Source organism: Castor canadensis, chromosome 2, assembly GCF_047511655.1.
Source record: "Castor canadensis chromosome 2, mCasCan1.hap1v2, whole genome shotgun sequence".
NCBI classification, from domain to species: Eukaryota; Metazoa; Chordata; class Mammalia; order Rodentia; family Castoridae; genus Castor; species Castor canadensis.
In genome coordinates this window covers 191,700,434-191,723,974 of record NC_133387.1, presented here as the reverse complement: position 1 = coordinate 191,723,974, position 23,541 = coordinate 191,700,434, and the positions used below count along the sequence as shown (strand labels likewise).

General features: G+C 38.0%; 1 protein-coding gene across 3 annotated transcripts in view; it reads left to right on the top strand.

Moving 5' to 3' along the window:
• Ddx10 (DEAD-box helicase 10) overlaps positions 1-23,541 on the top strand; it is a 341,323-nt gene that overhangs the window by 222,822 nt on the left and 94,960 nt on the right. For all 3 annotated transcript variants that reach the window (XM_074066768.1, XM_074066769.1, XM_074066767.1), the window contains one exon: positions 10,148-10,290. In XM_074066768.1, coding sequence (XP_073922869.1) covers positions 10,148-10,290 — 143 coding nt within the window. The remainder of the gene's footprint in view (positions 1-10,147; positions 10,291-23,541) is intronic.

Sequence of the window (23,541 nt, the reverse complement as noted above, 5' to 3'; positions counted from 1 at the left end):
AATGTAACCCAATACCACCATTATGAGATAAAGTTCTATGAGATAGTAACAAATGACATTCAGGCATATTTTAATTAGTATTACAGTATAATAAATTTTAATATTAAGGTGTAGGAACAGTAATTTCTCAGCACTATCAGTCGGTTATATTTATTCATCTGTACACTTGTGTTAAATAAATGCTCATTTTCAGTAAGTACTATTAATATCACTAACATTTTTGCTGAGAAGTCAGAAAAAAATCAGTGTATGCTCTAAGTTACTTTATATCTGGAATTTGTAGCTTGGGTAAATCTCAAAAATCATTCTCCCTTTACTGAGGATGGTTGACTACCTAAAGCAATGAGAATTTTTATTTTAAAGTTAAAAAATGTTTTATTAAGAGCGAAATGTTTGATTGTCGTGATGAGTTTTTGTTCTGGTAGTGCTACAGTTTGAACTCGGGCCTTGTACTTTCCACTGCCATTTGGGACAGCATCCTTAGCCCTTTTAGATTTAGACTCTTTTAAAAATAGGATCTCACATTTATTCCCAAGTTGGCCTATTTATACTTTCTGCCTAGCAGGGATGACAGGTGCACACCATCATGCCCAGTTTTTATTGGTTGAGATGGGGTCTTGTGAACTTTTTTTGCCCTGACTGACCTCAAACTGTGATCCTTCAGATTTTAGCCTCTTAAGTAGCTAGAATTATAGGCATGAGCCATCATGCCCAGCTCAAGAAAAAATGTTTTGAATGCTTTTACTCTTCTCTCAAACTTTCTTCATTCCTTCACAATCTGCCCATTCTTTGTTAGGATCTGAACTAGTTTTATAAATTTTGGGAATTTTCCTCATGAAATTTCAAAGTGTTAAAATTTGACATTTTGCCTTTAATTCATACAATATGAGAAGAATTTAAAGTGTTATTAATTAACCAAAAAATAAGTTTCTAATGTTATAAAGTTATCTTATGTATGATATATTGGTATACAGAATGGTAGTAATGGTAATTCTCTGTAGACATTCCAATTTATTTTCTTTCTAATAATCACTAACAAACACAAATTATTCAGGAAAAATTTTAAGAAAATCTAGCACTGGGGTCTCTAGGAAATGAAGTGTTTTTGCTCTTTCTGTTCCATTTATGTTTGTATCAGATAATTGTCATTATGTAGCTTGCCAAGTTCCGAGGGAATAGAAATAAAGTTTTATTACCTAGCATGTCTTTAGTGGTTACTATATGCCAAGTACTTTGCTATGTGCTTTATTGTATTATGTCATTTCATCCTCACAGTAACCCTGTGAAGCTGATGCCGTTATTATCTCCATTTTACAAGTGAAGAAGGTGAATATTAGGAAGATTACGAATCTTTCTTGTTCAAGGCCACCCAAATAGGAAGTGAGAGAACTGGGATTTACCAGATTGACTGATTCTGGCTCTTGACCACTGTGGGGCTCTGTCTGTCTTCATGGAACATACAGTTCACTGAGGGACAAAAGAATATGACCTACAGTTGTGCTGTGTAAGTGCTCCGGATGAATTATGTATGGAGTGCTATGGGCTCCCAGAGAGGCTCCAGGTTCAAGATAAGCTTTTATGTGTAGCTTGGCTTGATATAGTCAGCTACTACTATGGAAATCAAAATGACAGAAACAAAAGATATTAAAAAGCAAGCAGGTTTTACCATGCTGGGTTTGATAGCATCTACATGAATCACAAATGGGTCTCAAAAGAGTTCTGTCAGTTCTCACAAACCTCATTTCCTCATGGTTCTCCATTATCAGAGTTCCAACTTCACTGGAAAGAGCTTTTATAATTCAGTGAACCAGGGACCTGCAAAGGCTTTGAGTTGGTGAAACAGATACATACAATCTTGGCAGTAGATACCAGCACAAGTAGAAGTAACTGTAAATATGAACAAGGATCGTCTTGTAGTTGCTTTTCAGGGCTGTAGATTCTGAAACTGCTCTTCAGATCTGTCTAGGAATTTAACACTAGGAGTTTTCCATTTACACACACATTCTTAAGTGGTAGTGCTGAGTAATTTTAACCAACATGTGAATTAAGTGTGACCCTCATTGTTCTATCATGTTTTTGACTTTCACTATTAAAATAGCTTGTTTGATGAGAAGTTAGACCCTGGTGGATGCCGAAAACCATCGTTAATACTGAACCCTTGTATATACCATGTACATACCTGTGATAAGGTTTAATTTTAAAATTATGCACAGTAAGAGATTAACAACAATAGTAATAAGATAGAATACTTTTAACAATATAATGTAGCAATAGATAAGTGAATGTGACCTCTCTCTCTCTCCCTCTTTCCTTCTTCCCTCTGCTCTCCTCAAATCACACTGTACTTTGACCTTCTCACTTAAAGGAAGCACTTGTGGCTTCTCTTTAGCATATGGGAATTGCCAGCATCACTACTCTTGCCCTTTGGGGTCATTAAGTAAAAAATGGATTACCTGAACACAAACACTTTGATACTAATGGATCTAATAATTGAAAGGGCTACTAAATGACACTGGGTGGGTCACATATGTAATGTGGATACGCGGGACAAAGATATGATTCCTATCCTGGGCATAATGAAACAGGGTGGTGTGAGATGTCATTACTCTATTCAGAGAAGTGTATAGTTTAAAATTTAATGAATTATTTCTGGAATGTCTAATATTTTTGGACTGCAGTTGACCATAGGTAACAATGTGTGGATAAGGGGAGTCTGCTATGTAAACTATTTTAGATTGTACCACCAAAACACAGCTATGACAAGAGTAAAGTCATTTCATGCCATTGATGTGATTGAGGATAGTTTGATGTGATACCATATGGGCAAACTAATATGAATTCTTCACTGTGTTCTCACTGCAGGATTTGAAATACTGTTTTTCATCCCAGATTACTACATGTGTTAGAAACATCCAAGATAACAAATTTATTGAGGAGAGTGTAATTTAGACTTTCCATTGGGGAGAAAATGGAGTTTTCAAGTTCTGTTTTTTCATTAAATACTGCAATAGAAATACTAGTCTATTCTAGTAACTTGTGGACTTAACATTAGGAGTCTTACTCAGCTTCCCTGCTTTGTCTTCCAAAGGAATATTTGAAAAACTTTTCAAAGGAAGGATACTTAACTCGTTTTTGTATACTTCATGGTAAATATACTAAGCACTTGGGAAATGATTATTAATTCAAACTGAAAGAGTGCTTAAAGTCTATACATTTTATTATTGTAGGAGTCAGGCATTTAAAAAAATCATTATCTTTAAGTCCATATGCATATAAATAACTAAATTCTTTGTGCATGAGTAAGTCCTCAGTGTGTGTACAGATTCTTAAATAAGTTTTATGATATCCTATAGAGGGAATTTTAAAACACAGTTTATTACTTTTTAGGATTATCACACATTTGTTTTCTTTATTGATTACCAATTTTTCCTAAGATGCTCATTGTATATATTCTAAGTATCTACAATTAATTAGAATCTTTATAAGCTTCTTACTAATATAACTTACAAATTATTTTTATTTTATAGTTGAGAAATCTAAGACAGTTAAGTGGCTGATAATTACCAATAAAAATTTTATGGTCTTCTAAATTAGTGAGATTTTTAGATTAATTAGCGTTAAATCTTTACCAATAATAATGAATATTTACTTTCTCATTATTTAATAATAAGTAGTATTTAAAGTAACAATGTCTAAATATTTATTTAATCAGAAAATAAAGTGTTTATTTTTGTGAGGTGTTACATTTGACCAATAAACATTTTAACAGTTATAATGCATGATAACAATTTGGTTATTAATAATATGTGTTGCACTTTAACATTTTCACATTTGTTGAGAGCCTGGTGCTGAGTTTTTAATTTACTACAGCTATGAGGTATAACTGGGCATGGCCTGTATCTCATGGGACTTTCTGCCTAATAAGGAATACAGACATTCTATAAATAGTAAATTCACTCTAAGTGAAGCTCTGGAACTTAGTTTTTGTCCCAGCTCCCTGGCACGGAGCTCCCTTCAAATCCTTGGAGTTTCCTGAGCAGTGGAAGTGTCTTTTGTTACTCAAAAGGAGCCCCTAATCAGCATTCTCGAATTTATGCTAATGAAGTGATTCAGGGTGCTGTCCTTGGATCACTTTAGGATGAGAGCTCCTAACCAGAGAAACCAAACACTTGATTTGAGGATGAGAACTTTGAGCTCTATTTTCTCCATCTTCCAAGAGGTAGAGGGGCAGCTGAAGATTGCTTTATAAATAAAACTCTGGAACATCACAATTCAGAGAACTTCTGTATTGGAAAACACATTCCTGTGATAGGAATATGACCCACCCAGAGAGGGATTGGAAGCTCTGTGTCCCAACCGTACCCCATGTCTTAGGTTTTTTTTTTTTGTTTTGTTTTTAGTGGTACAGGAAGCGAGGCGCTCTGCCAGTAAGTGCATAAGTAAAGCACTTTGTTAAATTCTGTGAGTAGTTCTAAAGAATTAGGGAATCTGAGAAGGGAGTGGTCTGAATTTGTAATCTGTTCAGCAGAAGTGCACGTAGCTTGGGGATTCCATTTGCACCTGGTGTTTGAAGTGATGGTAGTATTGGCTTTTGACCTGTTGGATCTGCTAACTCAGTATTTAGTGTCAGAATTGAGTTAAATTGTTGGGCACCCATTTGGCCTTGGGATATTGAAGAGATACTGTGGAAGAGATACCATATACTTGGTGTAAGAAAGCACCACAACAAGCAAGGGGCAGCAAAAGGATGCTCCAGTCGGGAAGGAGCATGTGCAAAACTTGAGGTGCAAAGAGGCTTGACTTATGCCAGAACTGAAAGAAAATATAATGTAAGCAATGATAAACTCTACAGAATTTTTACTCACAACACAGAATTGGGGTGATTAGAAAGAGAAGAATGTTTACAGGGAGACCCATTAGGCAGCTGATGTGATATCCTAGAAAGAGAAAATAGAGAGTTTAGAGACAAGTGTAATGAAAGTGGAGATGGAAACATAGAAAGTAACAAAGAAAGCACCTGTATATTTTATGAAGCTTATAAAGTGTGCTTGATACTGAAAAAATTCAGTACAAATGGTACATGGAAGCCTTTAATGGTAAAATTTAAGATTCAAGGTAAAGTTGTAGAAAACCTAGCTTATGTCCAGGTTTGTATGCCTTTGGTTAAGTAATCTAGTCATCTGAATCAGTTTTTTAATATTTAAAATGGGAACAATAAGTCTTTTCTGTTCTACTTTGGAAGGCTTGAAGATAAAGTATGATAATATATGTCAGAGCACTTTGTGAATGTGTAGTCAGAGAATGCTACTTCATTGTATCATCAAAATCAAAATTAAAAAACAAAATAGAAACCAGCCAGGTAACATTTCTTTTGTAGATATTTTCATCTGCCCTACTTATAAATGAGACTTCCTAATAACTATTCTTGGAAAACTCATTCCTATTTTAGGTGAAATAGTTTCTTCAGAAGTTCTGAAAGTATATTTCTGAAACAGCCGGTTCATAAAGGTGTCTCTGATCTCTTTATGTGGGTAAACAACTTTTCTTTCCTCCTCAGTATCTTAACAGAGGAGTGTGGGTATGTATGATGGCACAAGGGTAGAGTAAAGAGCACTTGCAGCTTCCAATCTGGAAATACCTGAAGAGGAAGACATTTTGACAACCAGAATCCATAATCACTCAGTCACATGTTAGGTAGTCCATTAGTTGAAGACTGCTATCAAATGTTAGTCATTTTGCAGGGTCCATGCAGTGGATTCGGTCTTCTTTGGCTGCTCCCCAAAGTAACAGAACCTGGCCTTCAATGTTTATGTAGGTAGCTATTCTAGAACAGCTCATTGTATTATCAGAGCAGGGAATTATCCTGTTCGCTTCTGTATCCCCAGAACTTAGAAGTGTGTCTGGTTAATATAATAGATGTTTAATAAATATTTGTTGAATGAAGTCATTTCTATCTTAATCTCTTTGGGCTGCTTTCACAAAATATTTTGTACTAGTAGGTAGTTTATAAACAACAGAAATAGGGATGATGGAGTGGCTCATATGGTAGATTGGCTGCCTAACAAATGTGAGGTCCTGAGTTCAAACCCCAGTACTGCCCCCTCCCTCCCTCAAAAAAGAATTAACAACAGAAATGTGTTGATCAAAGTTCTGGGGACTAGAAGTCCAAGATCAAAGTACCAGCATATTCAGAATCTGATGAAATGACAGAGTAGCTAGAAATGAAATGGGCTTTTTTTTTTTTAAATTGTCATGCTGGGTATTGGTACATTGTGGCATTTTCAAAAGTTCTTATGTCAAGTATATCATAACTCGAATTCACCCCCTCCACCATTCTCCTTTATCCTCCCTTCCCCTCATTCCTGGAATGGTTTCAACAGTTATCATCTGCTATTGTATATTGCTAGAAAGAGCATACATCTAAATTAGACCTTGCTAGAAAGAAAAGCATACTTTACTCTAGAATGTTTTCATTATGATAATCCTCTTTCCACTTTATGACTTTTGTTTATGTTTTACATTGTGGGTATGTGTTTAAATAAGGGTATTAATTAGAGTCACTGTAAGCTTTTCATAATAAATTATACATTTTATAGTTAGATTTTTCTAACTGTTCAAAGAATGGACCAAAAGACAAAAAAGATCAATATCAGAATGTCTTGTTCTAACTCACTACACTATTAGCAGTCTGAAATTACATTTCTGAAAAGAATGGTTGCCACATTAAGTTCATTTGTCATTATCATGAGTTGAATATAATGCACACAGACCATCAGTTGTGCAGTCATCTAACAGGTCAGGAAATAGCAAGGCCTGAATATTGTCTATTAGGAGACAGTCATAACACAAAGCCAAATAGTAACTATTTGACAGTAAATGTTTATTCTGATTCATATTTTCCTACAAATAGATAAACATTTACATTGGAACATCAAGTGAGGTATTTATACCACATGTACCACCTTATAATTTCTCTTATTTTATTGAATTGTATTTATTTCATGAAGGTAACTTGTTTCATAAGTAATGCCAAAGGATCATAATAAATAGTATTAGGTGTTAATATAGTTAAATGACACTTTCTACTTGAAAGGATGACGTAAAAAGTGTTTGGAAGCCATAAGAACAAAACAGAGATAAGCAGTATTTGCATACCATGGATTAATTTGTAGTTTGAATCCAGGCAAGTTCACTGTCTTATGAAGACACAAACGCGTAATCCTTTGAATACAAGACACAATCTAATGTTTCTATAGTATATTATTTATAGTGTCTTATTGTCTCCGTAAGTATTAGACATGCAATTTAACAGGGAAGTGTAATCCATAGCTGTGAAAAAGGTAATCAATAGAAACTGACTCTTAGCTCAGAATGAAATAAAGAACTAAAGGAAAATAAGCTATCAATGAATAAATACATAAATAAATAGGTAATCTCATTAGAGTAATGAAAATTATTTTTAAAATCTTTGAAATCTTAGGGTTGAAAAGTATAACTACTGAAATAAATGTGCTTAATGGGCTCAAAAGCAGTTTGGGAATATCAGGAGAAAAGAGTAACAGGCCTGAAGATCTGGTACGAATAAGTCTGTTAAAATAACAGCAAAAACATTGAAGAAAAACAAATAGAACCCAAAAGACATATGAAGTAATCCAATATACATATACATGCGATCCTAAAATTAGAGGTAGGAAAGAGACATGAAAACATTTGCAGAAATAATGGCTAAACACTTACCAAATTTAATGCATAACATTAATTTATAGATTTAGGATCTTCTGATCCTGCTAGATAGGATCTTCTGTTCATCCTAGATAGATGAACACAAAACATTTTCTGATACATCATAGTCTCACTGTTCAGATAAACAGAAAAAATTTTAAAGTAGAGGAAAGTAGTACTTGCTGCTTATGTTTTAAAGAAAACAACTGAAGTATTTGTTACTGATGTTATAATTTGAGCTTTTTAGAAAAAAAGATTTTTTGGAAAATTTATATTCACCAATATATTATTTGGTTTTGGAAAACTTATAACCACCAAAAGTTTCCCAATACTTAAAAGACTTTTCTGATGACGTTGGTGGTACTACCCAATACATTTTTTTAAAAGATTATATAATGTAATGAAATACAACACTTGGAGATTGACATCTTTTGAATCTGCATAATTCTACCCAGACTTTTCCAAGCACCAATGCATGATATTACAAAACTGTTCACTGGTAAATTATTTATTCAAAGTACAAAGTGAGCCATATAAGAAGAATACAAAGATTCTACTCACATACTTTCAGATTGCATATTATAACTACTCTTAAGAAATTACTGCTCATCACAGTTTGTTGTGGTATCAAAAATGATTACACTTACATAAGACTGTACTGTAACTCCTTTCCCATCTACCTATGTGAGAGGCCAGATCTTCCTGATACACTTCAACCAGAACAACATACTGCAATGGATTGAATGAAGAGCAGATTTGAGATTTCAGCAGTCTTTCTTTTAAGTCAGACATTTGAGTTTTAGAAAAGTATAAAGCAATTCTTTAGTTTTGGAAAGAACAGCTATTTTTCTCAACAAAATATACTTTTTATGTTAACATGTACTGAGTTTACTATTAGATGAATCAATAAATTATGTATTTTTTAATTCTTGGTTTTAATTTCTAATAAGTAAATATCAGTAGGGAGTCTTCATATTGACAAAAGTTCTTTGGAATCTTCAGTTCTCTTTAAGTATAAAGGTGTCCTGAGAGTTTGAGAACTACTTGGAGTCTGCTCCTCCACCTTCAGACAGCACATTTGTTTAGAAGCAGCAGACTGGAAAATGGGAAATATTTTGTAGCCTTGGAGATTAGTGGTCTTGAGTATATGATAACACTCAATTTTTGTTGATATCTTTATTTTCAAGTAAGCAAGTGATATAGTATATGCTGTAAGCATGCATCTTGTTTCTTCTAATGGCAACCTTCTCTCCCTTCCTTGTCTGATATTTGTGTCTAGACATTTTATTGTTACCAAGATTTATCTGGAAAGCTATAGGTTTTTTTTTTGTTTGTTTGTTTTCCAGTGGTGACTAATTCTTACCTTCTTTACTTCTTCCTCCTCTTGTTATGGTTAGAAGTTATCAAGAGAGAGCTGTTAAAAAGCAGTAGAAGACGTAGATAGTTGCCTGTGCTACTATGCTATTCTGGGTTGTGATTCAGTTTCTGGGAAAGAGAATCATTTGAATCATTAAAGTCTGTCTCACTTGGTCTGAAGCAGAATTATAAAGATGGTAACTGAGAGAAGCTTGTCTAGATATTTTTATTGCAGTCCTACTTACAATTTTTTTGTTAAATGCATGTAAGCAATGCTTGAGTTCATCTGCTAGGTAGCAAAACTAATCTACCAGAAATAAATTTGGTATAAATGATATTTATAACATAAATATTTATGTTTACTCTTGCGTTACTTTGTTCTTTGACAGAAATAAAATACCAAAGAATAGGAATCAAACGTAGCTCACCACCTACTTGGATGAAACTGGTTAGATCCTAACTTCTTCCATGCACCCTTCCACCCCATCCATTACTGCCTTTTCCTTTCTTTTCTGCTTTCCTCCCTTTTCCAGTGTTCTTTGTGACTTTGCACTTGTATTTGAATTTAGAATATCTCTCACTATAAATAAGCTTGTTTTTTTTAGGATTTTTTTTTTTTTTACAGATTTAAACTATAGTCTAAAATCAGGTAAGTGTTACTATGTTCTTGCTTCTTGTCTTTGATATTCTCAACTAATATTTTTGGGAATTTTGAAATTGTGTGTGTGTGGACAGAAGGACTAAAAGAATTTTATGTTTTATGTCTTTCATTATTGATTTATCTAAAAATAATAGAACCAACAATTTTTCCCTGTATTGAGTTTAAGGGATTTAATAGAGATTTACTTTCTCAATCATATCTTACTTTGTTTTAGTTTTGTAATGATAGGAAATTTTTTTCTCCTAGCAAATGGTTGTATTTCTAAAAGTCACATAGAGGCCTTCACCAGAATAGAAGCCTTCTAAATGTGAGGATGTCAGCTAGAGGGGAATCTATTGGAATCTGTAGTAAAACCTGATTATTCATCACCTGACTTTTTAAATCATAATTTTCCTTATGTTTTCTTAGGCTAGAGATGAAGAAGAAGCCTTTCTGGATTGGAGTGATGATGATGATGATGATGATGGATTTGATCCAAGTACACTTCCAGATCCAGATAAGTATAGAAGCTCTGATGAATCAGATAGTGAAGATATGGAAAATAAGATGAGGTATGTTTCCCATTTGTATTATTAAGTACATACTTAATATACATGAGTCGTCTTTTAATGAATCCTAAAGATGCTATTGCAACTACTATTCCAAGAGAATTTTTTTTAACCTTAATATCCTAAGAAAATCCTGCCACTATTTCTTATTTTGCCTATATGTCATTCTACATATATTTCATGTTCTGTGATCACTTTAGGTACATTTTAAAATTATTTCTGTAATCCATGTTAATAGATATAACTGTGATACATGAATTATCATTTCCTTATGTTGTTCATTTTTTTCCTCTTCTCTTTCTGAGTCCTTTTTGCTTAAGTATTCAGTGAGTTAGAGAATACAAACAGGTAGGATTTAATTTTCACTCACTATCAGTAGATTAAGAGTTGTTAAAAAATCATTTCTGAATTTTAAAAAGGGAAAGTTATATTTTCACATACTTTTTAAAAATATTGTTAAAACAATGGAAAACTTCTGTATAAATAGCTCATGACATATTCTTTCAGTTTAAAGCTTGTCTGTTTGCTGTCTATTGTGTATTTGCCATTATGCTAAAAATAAATGCTAAGCGTTTTTTCCAGAGTACTGTGTGTTAGATTACAGTAAGCTTGTATTCACTTAAAAGTAGAGGATGTTAAACTTCATGGCCCCTCTAAGTCATTGAGCAGAAGTTAGGTATTAATGACAGATAAAGTTAGTGTGCTTGAAGAGAAGATGAAGCTTGATAGAACCTCTCAGGTATGAGCCAGGGAGTTGGAGTTGCAGAAATAAGCAATAGAGAGCTAAAGTAGAGAGCTGTAGGAAGACATTGAGTTATTCTTCATTTAAATCTTGTGCTCATTTAAACATAGAATTAGGACCAGGCATGGTGGCTCATGCCTGTAATCCCTTCTACTTGGGAAGCAGAGAATAGGAGGATCACAGTTTGAGGCCAGCCTGGGCACAAAAAGTTAGGGAGAGCTCATCTCAACCAGTAAGCTGGAAGTAATAGCATGTGCCTCTCATACTAGCTATATGGTAGGATTGCATTTCAGTACTGCTTGGGTAAAACACTAGACCCTGAGAAATAGCTACACAAAAAGTACTGGGGGTGTGACTCAAGTGGTAGAGCACCTGCCTAGCAAGCGTGAGGCCCTGAGTTCAAAGCTTACTACCCCCAAATTAATTAAAAAGTTAAATTTTTAAAAAAACAATTATTATTTGATAATACAGAAACTTAACTTACCTAAAATGTCTTACCAGGTGATGCCAGAAACTTGAGGTACTTGCTATTGGACAACTAAATAGTGAATATATTAGCTTTATAGTATTTTCAAATGCTAGATAGTGGACATTATAGCTTTACTACTGGAGAAGGCAAAATGAATAACAATTTTCTTAGCATTTAGAAAAAAATACAAATGATTGTGCTATTAGAGTGAAAAGATACATGTTCAGACCATATTCCTAATTTTTAGAAACTGACTTGTAAAAGTAAATATACACACTCTGCTTCAGAGAGGTTCTTGATCCACATGCCTGAGACCTAGATGAACTATCAGGATCATCCAGTTTGCTGCTCCTTATTTCCTATATAAACATACTTCTGTTAGGATGCTTTGTGGAATCTCTTTTTTGATTGATGTGATTTTACCTAACATATGACTTTAAATTATTAACTTCCAGATTTTTCTGTGTATTGACTCTCCAGAGGGAATATTAGTTGATTTTTACCATTTTTTTCTACAGCTGTACTTTGCATATCTGTCTAACATACCTTTAAAAGATAGAACCGGCCTTTGAGGCCATTGGTAGGATGTCAGCAATCCATCTACAGCTAAATCATGTGAGGATTTTCTTAATATTTTTATGGTAGTTCTGGGTTGTCCTTCATCTTTGTACTGCAGACATTCCATTTCATATTTCTGTCATTTCTTACCCTCATTTGACATTTGCCTAGTAGACATAATTAATGTAACTATTTCTCTAATAGCTTCACAAAACTCATCCTCTTAATTAGCTTGCAGATGTTTTGTAGCTAGAAATTCTGTCTTTATATATTTCTCTTTTTATCAACCCTTATAGTTCCAGCTTCTATTCCCACTTCCAGTCTTGATGTTACAGGCACAGAGAAGGCCCTGAAACACTTGAATTTATTAACCGATTGATAGTGAGATTTATAGGGTTAGAAAAGTACAATTATGTGTAATTGGTCCTAACAGTTTGAATGATGTAAAAGATGACAATATCCATGGTTGGAAGAAGCAAAGAGTAGATAGTGTAATGGTGATGAGTGAGGGGAGACACAAAGCATCTTAATGCAAAGATGAGGGCATGGATGGAAAACAGTTAAGCATTATACAAATATAAAAACAATTTTAAGCTGGGCGCTGGTGGCTCACACCTGTAAACCTAGCTACTCAGGAGACGGAGATCAGGAGGATCACAGTTCAAAGCCAGCCTGAGCAAATAGTTCACGAGACCCTGTTCCGAAAAACCCTTCACAAAAATAGGGCTGGTGGAGTGGCTCCAGGTGAAGACCCTGAGTTTAAGCCCGAGTACTGCAAAATAATAATAATAATAATAATAATAATAATAATAATTTCAGACACACTTAGTAACTCTGCATTACCATATTGAAATTTCTCAATTTATCTCAAGCTAAAGAAATATTCTTTTGTTGGAGGGAATATAACAAGGGTTTTTATCACTAACATGAAGATTTCATTCCTTTAGTATATTTAAAGGTTTCCTGGAAATTTTGTTTTTTGCTCTGTGAAAACAGATTATCTAGTCCAACCTTCTCTTCTTATAGATGAGGAAACCAAAGCTTTAAGGATAATACTTTTGATCACAGTCTGAGTTTGGGACAGATCTGTGTAATATCAAACTGATTTTTATTCTAGTTCTGTTGCACTGATCATATAACACTGCTGTGACTGGAGAGATAGGTCAGGAAAACTGCCTGAAAACAAATTTAATGTTACTTGACTGGGTCTATGTACTAACTATAGTATAGATGCTTTGCCACCTTTAGGATTAGTGATATTCTGACCCAGAAAATGCTGTTTGGGACAGGGAAAGGATATAGGCTGTTTAGGATCATCCCTGGTCACCAAGATTAGCGAATCCTTCCTCTCCACCCCACCCCACCATGCCACTATACACACACACACACCCCAAGTTGTCCCTTGGGGTAGCAAAACTGCTCACATTTGAGAACCATTCTGGCTGGCAGATGCATGTTACTGGTGCTTCAAGTCCCCTGTCCCTCACACAGGACAAGCTTTGCCTATACTACTTGCCATTTAGCCTAAGCAGTCCTTCTCAACACAGCCTCTATGAAGCAAGTGAAATTTGCTTTTGTTATTCCTAGATTTGAAGCTACAAATTGTGGTCTACATGTTTTGTATTAAAAAAGAAAGTATTCAAAAGGGTATATATAGTAGAATTTTAACAGTAGTAATTGCTGCAGCCACTATTATTTACAGTAATAATTTTAGTACAGGTTTTCTGTAGTGATCCAGTTTGTTACATCTTCTTTTCTTTGCTACTCATAAATGTGATACCAGCTTCAGAGTATCCCTGCCCAGGGCATGTTACAGGTTTATGTACTGTGCTTTTTGTAGCCTCTACTCAGTAATTGTATCAACAGCTTGCACTCCAGCCAGTGTTGCTGTCATTATCTCTCTTCCAGGTTATTCTAGATATAAATTTAGTGTTTTCAAAGATAAATTTATTCTTTTGGGATTAGTCACATCAACTAGAAAATAGCCAATAGTCCTGAACTAACTAGCAGGAGCTAGTTTTTTTTTTTTTTCTTTTCCTTTAGGTATTCCATTTTTCTTCTCTATTGATGCTTATAAATATTCAGAATGAGTTAACACTTTTGTCTTTGTACATGGAAAGACACTTTTCACAGTAGGAAATAGTCAGCAGAAAGCCAGATTTAGTGGAGATTAACTGAATGTGGGGTCAGTAGCTCCTCATCAGGGAGGTCTGACAGGATTTTAAAAGTTCATACTTCTGCCCTCCTTCTCATCTAACTAACTGCAAGCTGCAGTGGAATTTAAACCACTCTTAACCCTCTGTGGAATTATCAGAATTGCTGTCTGTAGCACTGAGGTTCTGAAGGGATGCTAATATGTAAGATTCAGCTTCTTTCAGTTGGCATGCCAAAAAACACATCTCTTGCTTATTATATGGTCCCAATGACAATGAACTTTGAGTTCCCTTTAAGGAGCTTTAAGAATGCTGCCATGAACAGCTCAGTTTATCCTCAGAAACAGTTGTGAAATGGGGGTGGAGGAGGGGGTGACCTCCCCACACTACAGAAGTAGTTGGGGCCAGATATCTAAACTACATCTGAGACCATAGGTTTTGGTGTGTGCTTTTTCATAGTTGGTGTAGAAGGGAAAGCTTGCTTTGTTCTCTACTTCTTTTCTCATCTTTATCTATCCGAAACACTGGTCTAAGCTGTTTCACTCTGTGGATTTTTCCTCTCTTTCCTCCTTTGGATTGTGGAATTAGAATAGGTGGGATTCATAGATGTTAGGATTTGTTTTTATTAATATTAATGCTAAAATAGAAACAAGACAATTTAGTAAGAAACCTAGCCCTTTGTTTTAGTGGATTTTGTGACATTTTGCAATTCATTAGTCTGCTAAAAACTACCCAGAATTATGGTAGATCTTCTCTCCAGTGTAGTTTGAGACTTTTTTTATCTTTTGGGGAAAGAAGAACTCTAATTTTTGTAGTTCCTTTTGGGCTCATAAATGATTTTTTATTTCAAATAATCCATATAATGTAGTTATATTTCTTGAATGATTAAAAAAATTTGCACTAAAGTTTGAAGCTGGAGCATGCCAGCCTCCTTTTTATTTTATATTTTTAATCAGTTTTTTTCTTTTTAAAAATTAGGATATATTTGTTGTACGTGGGTATTCATTGTGACAATTCTGAATAGGCTTACATTGTACATTGGTTAAGTTGGCCTCACCATCTCTTCCCCTCACCCCCAATCCCACCCCACTTAAAGCAATTGCAAGAGGTTTGTTTGTTCTATTTCATATAAATATTTGAAGTCTGTCATCCATATTCCCTCACCTAAGTTGTTAGAAAAGAGGACACAGAGAAGAAAAAGAGACTGAGATCGCTACAGACCAGACCACGGTTTATTTCGCAGTGATGAGGGGCGTCCTGCACTCTCAACAGGCTGAGATTTAAGCTGCTCCGGGGGCTAGGGGTGAGGAGCTTTTATGGGATAGGCAGCCAGAGAGTGATAAAGGGAAGTGTCCTTGTGATCTCAGGCAGCTGCACCTTGCAAGCAGTCAGGAAGCTATAAGGGGAAGTGTCCTTGTGATCTCAGGCAGCTGACTTTTGTTACATCAGAGGTTACTTAGGCAGCGTAGGGGTCTCTGCTTGGGACTTCTGAGACCCTGGAGAGTTAACCCTTTATTTTAGACCCTGAAGGGGTATAAAGAAAGGGGGTACTGTGGTTTCAACTGGCTAGTTTGTGCTGAGAAGGGGCGGTGTGGTTATCCTGGGGTGAATAGCTTGTAATAGTGGTAGGGTCCTGAACTGTTCTTGTGTTGTGGCGTTTTCTTGAAGAAACCAGTCATCAAAGAGGTGGAGGGTTGTTTATCTTAAGTGTTAGCCTGAGTCTAGGTTCTTGTGTTGGCAAAGGTTAATACACGAGGAACTGAAATTTTTTTTTGTACCTGTTGAGATATAAACTTAGAGCATTTATTATGCAAGGCCTGAATAGGAGTAGGAGGAGTAGCATAAAAGGGGGGCTGGCCAAAGATAATGTTCAAGGAGCCCAGCTCCATTTGTTGTTACAGAAGGACCATGAATTTGCTTGCTCTTGTCTCCTTTTTGTAAAGTGCTCTTTTGTAATGGCCTGGGCCATGTTTCTGACCACCCCAGATTTGTTAGTATATAAGCAACATTCTTCATTTAGGAAAAGGCATGTTCCATCCTTTTCAGTGGTTAACAGTTCCAGTACACGTCTACTTTGGAGTACCATGGAGGCGAGTGAATCTACCTCATCCTGTAAGGCCACTGTAGACTGTGAGACCTGTTTGAGGTCATTGTTAAACTCTGTTGACAACTTTTGATAGGTATAGATCAATGAGGAGATGTCTCCAATGCCTGTATGCATTCCAGGTGTGATCCCCATGGCTGCTAGCAAGGGAGTAATTTGGATAGCTCTCTTTGATCACGTGTAGGCTGCTAAGAAAATAGGGAGAGGTTGGTTGTTAGGGATAACTGACTTGCAGAGTCAGGAAGGCCTGAGTGCAGATCCCTTTCCACTAGGGAGGCAGGCAAGCATAAGGTGTGGTTCTGCAAACAAAAAAGTTCCAGAATGAGGTGAACAGAGCAATCACTGGAGTTGTTTTATCACATAGCTCTTTAGGAATGTTTCCTACTGATCTTGTCTCCATGGGCTTTGGAAGCAATGAGGGGCTGGATGGGTGAGTGTCACCCCAACCACATGTTGGGGGGTGAATTTTTATAGGATGAATTAAGATTAAAGCTTATGTGGGTAGCCAATACATGTGAGAAGATTGGAGAAAGACATAGCCAACAGTCTTCAGCTAAAGAAGGGGTTGTATCCTTTAGGAGATGATGGGTGGAATCAAGTAGTTTGTATATCCAGGGTTCTAAGTCATAAGTCCTATTGTGTCAAGGAGGGCTTTTAAGCATGTTGTTTGGATTAGATTCCCAGAAGACAGGGCCTGTCATCCTAGGGCAAACTGGATCTGCATAACCCCAATAGCTATTAGCTGTTAAGTTTCCAAATGAACATTTTCTTTCATTTGTATAACAGGAAAAGACTTTTTCTGTTTCTTAACATCTTTGTGGCATGTAGCGATAGGCAGAGATGCAGGAACATGGTGGCAGTGGTGGGTCTACAGGGACTGGAATTAGATTATCAAGAGATGCAATTGTCGCTGGAGGAGAGGGGATGGTAGGAAGAGGGACAGGGGCCAGAACTATGTCTCCAGGAGGTATGGCTGGATAATATATATAACAGAAGTCTCAGTATGGCCCCATTATGTAAGTTTGTCCCTTGTGGAGGCAGAAAGTGGGTCCTTGTTTGACACATTGATTAAGTTGATTTTGAAAATTCCAAGAGGGGAGGTGATAATATGTGGCATTTACAGGGAGGGTAGGACTGCATTGTTACACAGTAGAGTAAGGCACAGATTATAAGAATAAGTGGAGCATAAGAAACAGGGCACACAGGATAAGATCCACCACTTAAGGCCAATCTCTGTCCACTCGGGGAGAGGTAGCCCACAAACCAACACTCAAGATAAGGGGAACAAGAATGTAAACAGCCCACAAAAAGAGGTGGAGAGAAAACATAAGTTATGTTTCTAATGTGGACAGATCAGGAGGCAGTTCGGGGTAGTCCTGGGGCTTCTTCCTTTTCTTGGATGGGATGTAGGTGGGATATCCTGCAGTAAGGAATAAGTGAAGCAAGAGAATTATAAGCATTGTGGTGGGTGATAGGCAAAGAGTAAGAGGCAGAGGCAAAAGGAAGAAAACTCAATTTGGTCTGGGGAAATGCTGGCAAAAGTTCCAAGGAGCCATAGGTCATCAACAAGATTGATGGTCTATGAGACAGTTAGGCAGAGGTCTGGCGTATAGAACTGATGAAGATCTGATAGGAGCAAGGTTAGGAATTCACAAAACTGTTGGAGGGAAGATCTGATAGGAGCAAGGTTAGGAATTCACAAAACTGTTGGAGGGAGGTCATTTATGGGTTTGGGATTTCTTCTTTTTCTCGGATAGGAGGTACGTGGGATATCCTCACAGAAGTGGGTCCCCTAGGGGTGGAATGAAAAGGAGTTTGGAATTTGAGCCTGGATATATGGAAGGATGTCCCTGGAGCTTGGCTGCTGTGGAGGTAGTCAGAATGACCTTAAAAGGGTTCTGTCCATTTTGGAGAGAGGGATGAGGAGGATACCATGTGTGGAGGGGAGATATATCCTTGATCCCCCACCTGAGTGGGGGAGTTATTAGCAGGATGGGGAGCTGGGAGGAGGGAGTCAACATACTTCCAGAGGATATTTTGAAGACAGGTGAGAAGAGGAAGGTGGAGGGGGCAAGGGAGGGAGGATGGTGACAATGTTGGGAGACCTGGAAGTAGGAAAGAATGCCCTTATAGGAGCTCAAAGGGGTTAAGGTTGAGGGGTTTTTGTGGGAGGGCTCAGAGTTTGAGCAGGGCCAAAGGAAGGAGCTTAACCCAATCCTGGTGGATCTCAAGACCCAGTTTAGTGAAGGTGTGTTTTAGGTCTGGTTGGTATACTCGACCTTGCCTGAGGATTGTGAGTGGTAAGGAATATGGAATTTCTATGTAATTTGGAGGTATTTGGCTACCTCCTGGAAGATGGAGGAGGTGATTTGTGGGGTCCTTAAGAGTTATGAGGAGAGGTTTGTGGTGATGGGCTATTTGAGGGTGTTGGGTGTCCCAGACCCAGGAGTCAATTTGAGGAAGTTCAGGAATAAGAGGAAACCCAGAAGCTTAGGAGTAGAGGGGCTGCTGGGATTTTTTGGAGGAGAAGAATGGTGGTTGAGTTAAGTGGAGGAATATGAAGAGAGGCTCCTAGTTTGTGGAGTATGTCTTGTTCCAAGAGAGGGATCAGACATTGAGGCATTATGAGAAAAGAATGGATGAGAGTAACCTGGCCAAATGAACAGAGGACTTTTGGTGTCTGCTGGGGAAAGCTATTGGTCCAAGAGATTACCATTACAGATGCGTGGTTTTGTTCTGAGGGTCCTGACTAACAGATGAGGAGGGAGAGTAGCTCTGGTGTCAGCCACAAAGTTTCTCTGTTGGCCTGCCACTATCCCTGTTACCCAGGGTTCCCTGGACTCCACGATGTTTGTTGGAGGGGCCTCCTCTTTCCAACAATTGATGATACAGGGTTTCTGGGGCAGTAGGGACCACCGCGGGCCAGGGGTTCCGACCCTGGGGCAATCCATTTTCCAGTGTCCCCAGTGGCCACAAGAAGGGCATGGGTTGGAGGAAGGTCTGGGGTTTGGGCAGCCCTTGGCGCAGTGTCCCAGGTTGCCATACTGGAAGCAGTTTACGGGAGGAGTGCTGGTGGAGTGACAGTCAGGGGTAGAGCTTGAGGCCGTTTTTTCTGGGTACACGTGGGGCTGTAGAGCTGGTGCCAGAAGTTGGTATTTAACTTTGAGGTGTTTTTCCTTTTCTTTTTTATGTTCTTCATCTCTATTATTGAACATTTGAAATGCCACATTTAGAAGTTCCTGTTGAGGGGTCTTGGGTCCCTGTTCTAATTGCCTTAGTTTTTTTCAAATATCTGGGGCTGACTGGCCTATAAATTGAACATGGAGAAAAAGAGTGCCAGCTGGGGAATTAAGATCTGCCATCCATTAGTGATGGGATCCATGAGATGTGCTAGGATGAGAGCCGGATTCCCTTCTGGTCTCTGGGTGACCTCTCTTTTATTGTCATAGTGTGAGCACTATTTTTCATCCCCTCAAGGAGACAAGAGATCATATGGTTAATATGAATTGTGCCAGCATCCCCAGGTTGGTATGTCCAGTCTGGTTCAGCAGAGGGAATAGTGTTGTCAGCTGCTGGGTGGAGGCTAGGATTTTGTCCATGTAGCTGATCGGCATGTTCCTGGGCAGATTGCCAAATACGGTTGTGCTCATCTGGGGATAGGGTGGAAGTGAGAATATAATATAGGTCATCCCAGGTTAAGTGATAGGCCTGAGTTATGCAGAGGGAATCATTGCGGAATCTGGTGGGATTTTCAGAGAAACATCCCAGGCGATTTTCTGTCTGAGACGTGTCGCTCAAAGAAAAGGGAACATGAACCCAAATGGTACCCTCAGCCCCCGCCACCTCACGGAGAGGGAACATGTGAGCTGCCTGTGTGCAAGACTGGGTAAGAGAAGAGTAAGGCATGGGACTGGGGTGAGAACTAGTCTTGATGGGCTGGAAAGGAATGGTAGGGGCGTAAGGATGGGGAAGAGGCCAGGGAGGGAGAAGGAGGCAAAGGGGGGGTGCAGTCAGGGTGCCTTATATGGGGGGGCATTCATCTGCAGGGTCATGTGTGTCTGAATCAAGAGGAGGATCATTAAAGGAGGTCTGGGGTGAGGGAGCCTGAATAGGGGTCTGTTGGAGCCAGCAGTGGGACTGTGCCTGTGTGAGTTGGTATCTCGAGGCCAGATACCAACTCACACAGGCACAGTCCCACTGTTGGCTCCAACAATGGTCGTTTTTGAGGAGAGGGAAACAGAGTGGAGAGAAGGAGTTGATTGGTAGGCCAGTTGGAGCAGAGAGAAGGGCAAGAATGGAGAAGAAAGAAGGCCTGTAGGTAGGGGACCTCTGACCCTTTGCCATTTCATTGAAGAAACGAGTTCATGTCCTGGAGGATGGTGAGGTCAAAAGTGCTGTATTTGGGCCAATGATTGCTATTGTCCTGTGGATATTGAAGCCAAATTTGGGCACAAAGGTGTGTGAGATTTTTGTGTTTGAGGTCCGGTGTTAAACTGAGGGCCCCAAGGTTTTTTAGAAGGCAAAAAAGAGGATTGTCTTTAGGAATAGATTGATTTGACCCCATGTAGAGAAGGAGAACAGGAAGAGGAAAGGGCCTGTGGACTCGGCAAGAGGGTGTCCTTGGTTGCCTCATCGTCCAGACAAGGAGTCCTTGGAGAGGTTAAGCGAGTGTTCTTGGCTTCAAGCTACCCAAGGGGGTCCCTGGGACCAAGAGGCAAAGAGTTCCTGAAAAGAGGCATTGCTTTTGGCATGCCTCCAAGAGCAAAGCTAAATCCTTACCTCGTGTCTCCCCTAATTAGTGGCCAATGTTGGGTGTAGAGAAACAAATGGCAAAGGTTGCTGGCCTGGAGGTCTCAGCTGTCCTGTTTGGGAGAGAAAAAGAGAGAGAGACAGACGATAGCAGAGGGTACTTAGTCAATCCAATATGGCCTCCTTTGGGAAGCCTTCCTCACTCATGTGACAGTAAGGCAGAGAGAGATGTAAAACCTCTGGGTCGCTTACTGGCCACTGTTTAGTCTTAGTGAGCTTGGGGGGTGACTGAGATCCACTGTGTAGTGTTGAGTGATAAGGGAATGAAAGCAAGGGAGAGAAAGGAAAGAAGATGAGAGAGAGAGAGAAAGACAGAGAGCACCAGAAGAGGGAGGGAAGTAAGACCCAGGCTAATGAACCGGGAACCCTCCTCCTGGGTTTTGGCACCAAATGTTAGAAAAGAGGACACAGAGAAGAAAAAGTGACTGAGATCTCTACAGACCAGACCATGCTTTATTACACGGTGGTGAAAGATGTTCTGCACACTTGACAGGCTGAGATGCAAGCCATGCTGGGGGCTAGGGGTGAGGAGCTTTTATGGGGTAGGCTGCCAGGGAGCAACAAAGGGAACTGTCCTTGTGATTTCAGACAGCTGCACCTTGCAAGCAGTCAGGAATCCATAAGACGAAAAGTGTCCTTGTGATCTCAGGCAGCTGCCTTTTGTTACATCAGAGGTTACTTAGGCAGTGTGGGGGGTCTCTGCTTGAGACTTCTGAGACCCTAGAGAGTTAACCCTTTATTAATCTTCTTCATTTACCCTCTTCCCCTCCCACAAGTATCCCCCTGCCACTGTACCTATTTTACAGTCTTGTTTTTCGTTATTAATTTCTAAGTCAATATTCAAAGGGGTTTCTTGATGTATCCCCATTGTGAGTGTACTTTACTTTGGTCAGTTCATCCCCTTCCATTGCCCTTACCCCTTCCCTCCCAACTCCCATTTTTCAACAGCTTTCAATACATATCCTTATGTCCTCTATCTTCACAGATGTTATGTATTATGATATTGTTGGTGCTCTATCATTCTCATTTTCTTTCTCTCCTTCCCCAAGTTCCTTAGTGTAATTCTGCTATTACAAACATTTTCTATATATATATGTTTATATATGATCACATTTGTTTTTGTGTATATGTTTATCTTTTGCATCAATTTTCCACATATGAAATAAAACATGCAGCCTTTATCTGTCTTTTTCACTTAATATGATGTCCTCTAATATCATCCATTTACCTTCAAACCACACGGTGTCATTCTTCATTATGACTGAGTAAAACTCCACTGTGTGTATATACTACATTTTCTTGATCCATTCATCAGTTGTAGGGCATCTGGGTTGCTTCCATAGCTTGGCTCTTTTGAACTGCACTGCAATAAGCATGGATATGCAAGTGTCTCTATTGTATCCTGACTTACATTTCTTTGGATATATGCCCAGGAGGTGGTATCACTAGATTATATGGCAGTTCTATTTTTAGGTTTTTTTGAGGAATCTCCATACTACTTTCCATAATGGTTGTACTAATTTGCATTCCCACCAACAGTGTATAAGGGTTCCTGTTTCACTGCATCCTCACCAGCATTTGGTTTTGGTTTTGCTCTTGAAGATGGCTATTCTGACTGTAGTGAGATGAAATCTTAGTGTACTTTTGAGTTGCACTTCTTTTATAGCTAAGAAAATTAACACTTCTTCATGCATTTATTGGCCATTGATTAAAAAAATACTTTTAAGAACTTCTATATGTGGTACCAGGAACTGGAGTAAGAACCTTCTGCATTATTTACACCACATTATTCTTACTTAGGAATTAAAAATGATCACTTGGGAACTGGGTATGGTTGTGCATACCTGTAATCCCAGCACTTGAGAGGCTGAGGTAGGAGGATCAAGAGTTGGAGGCCAGCCTGGGCTATGTAATGAAACCTTGACTCAAAAAAACAAAACAATTAAAAGTGCAAAAACAAGAAAGCTTATTCAATCTGTTTATCTCTGACTGGTTGTCATTTTTCTCCTTACATTCTTTCATCTAAGTATGTTCTTGTGACTCTTATGTGCTAGCCATATTAAGTACAGGTACATAGCATAAACATTAAACAAGGAAGGAAGCTTTCCTACTTTCACAGACCTTTTAGTTCAGCAGAGGTGATAGCTAAATACACAATTTTGCCAGACAGTATGACCTCAAGGGAGCAGCATCTAAGCTACACCTGAAATAAATTCAGTCTGAACCAAATGGGAAGATAAATTGTCTTTTTAAAAGGTGTGGCCTTCAAAGTGAAACACAGGTATCCATACTCCAGTTGAAGTGTTCTTTCAATAAGATTGTTCATTTTAGTAAGTGAACACAAATTAAGAGATTTTGGCTATGAGCACTTAAGATTTAAATTTTGTATATATAGTAGCATTTATTACGTTTGATTTAT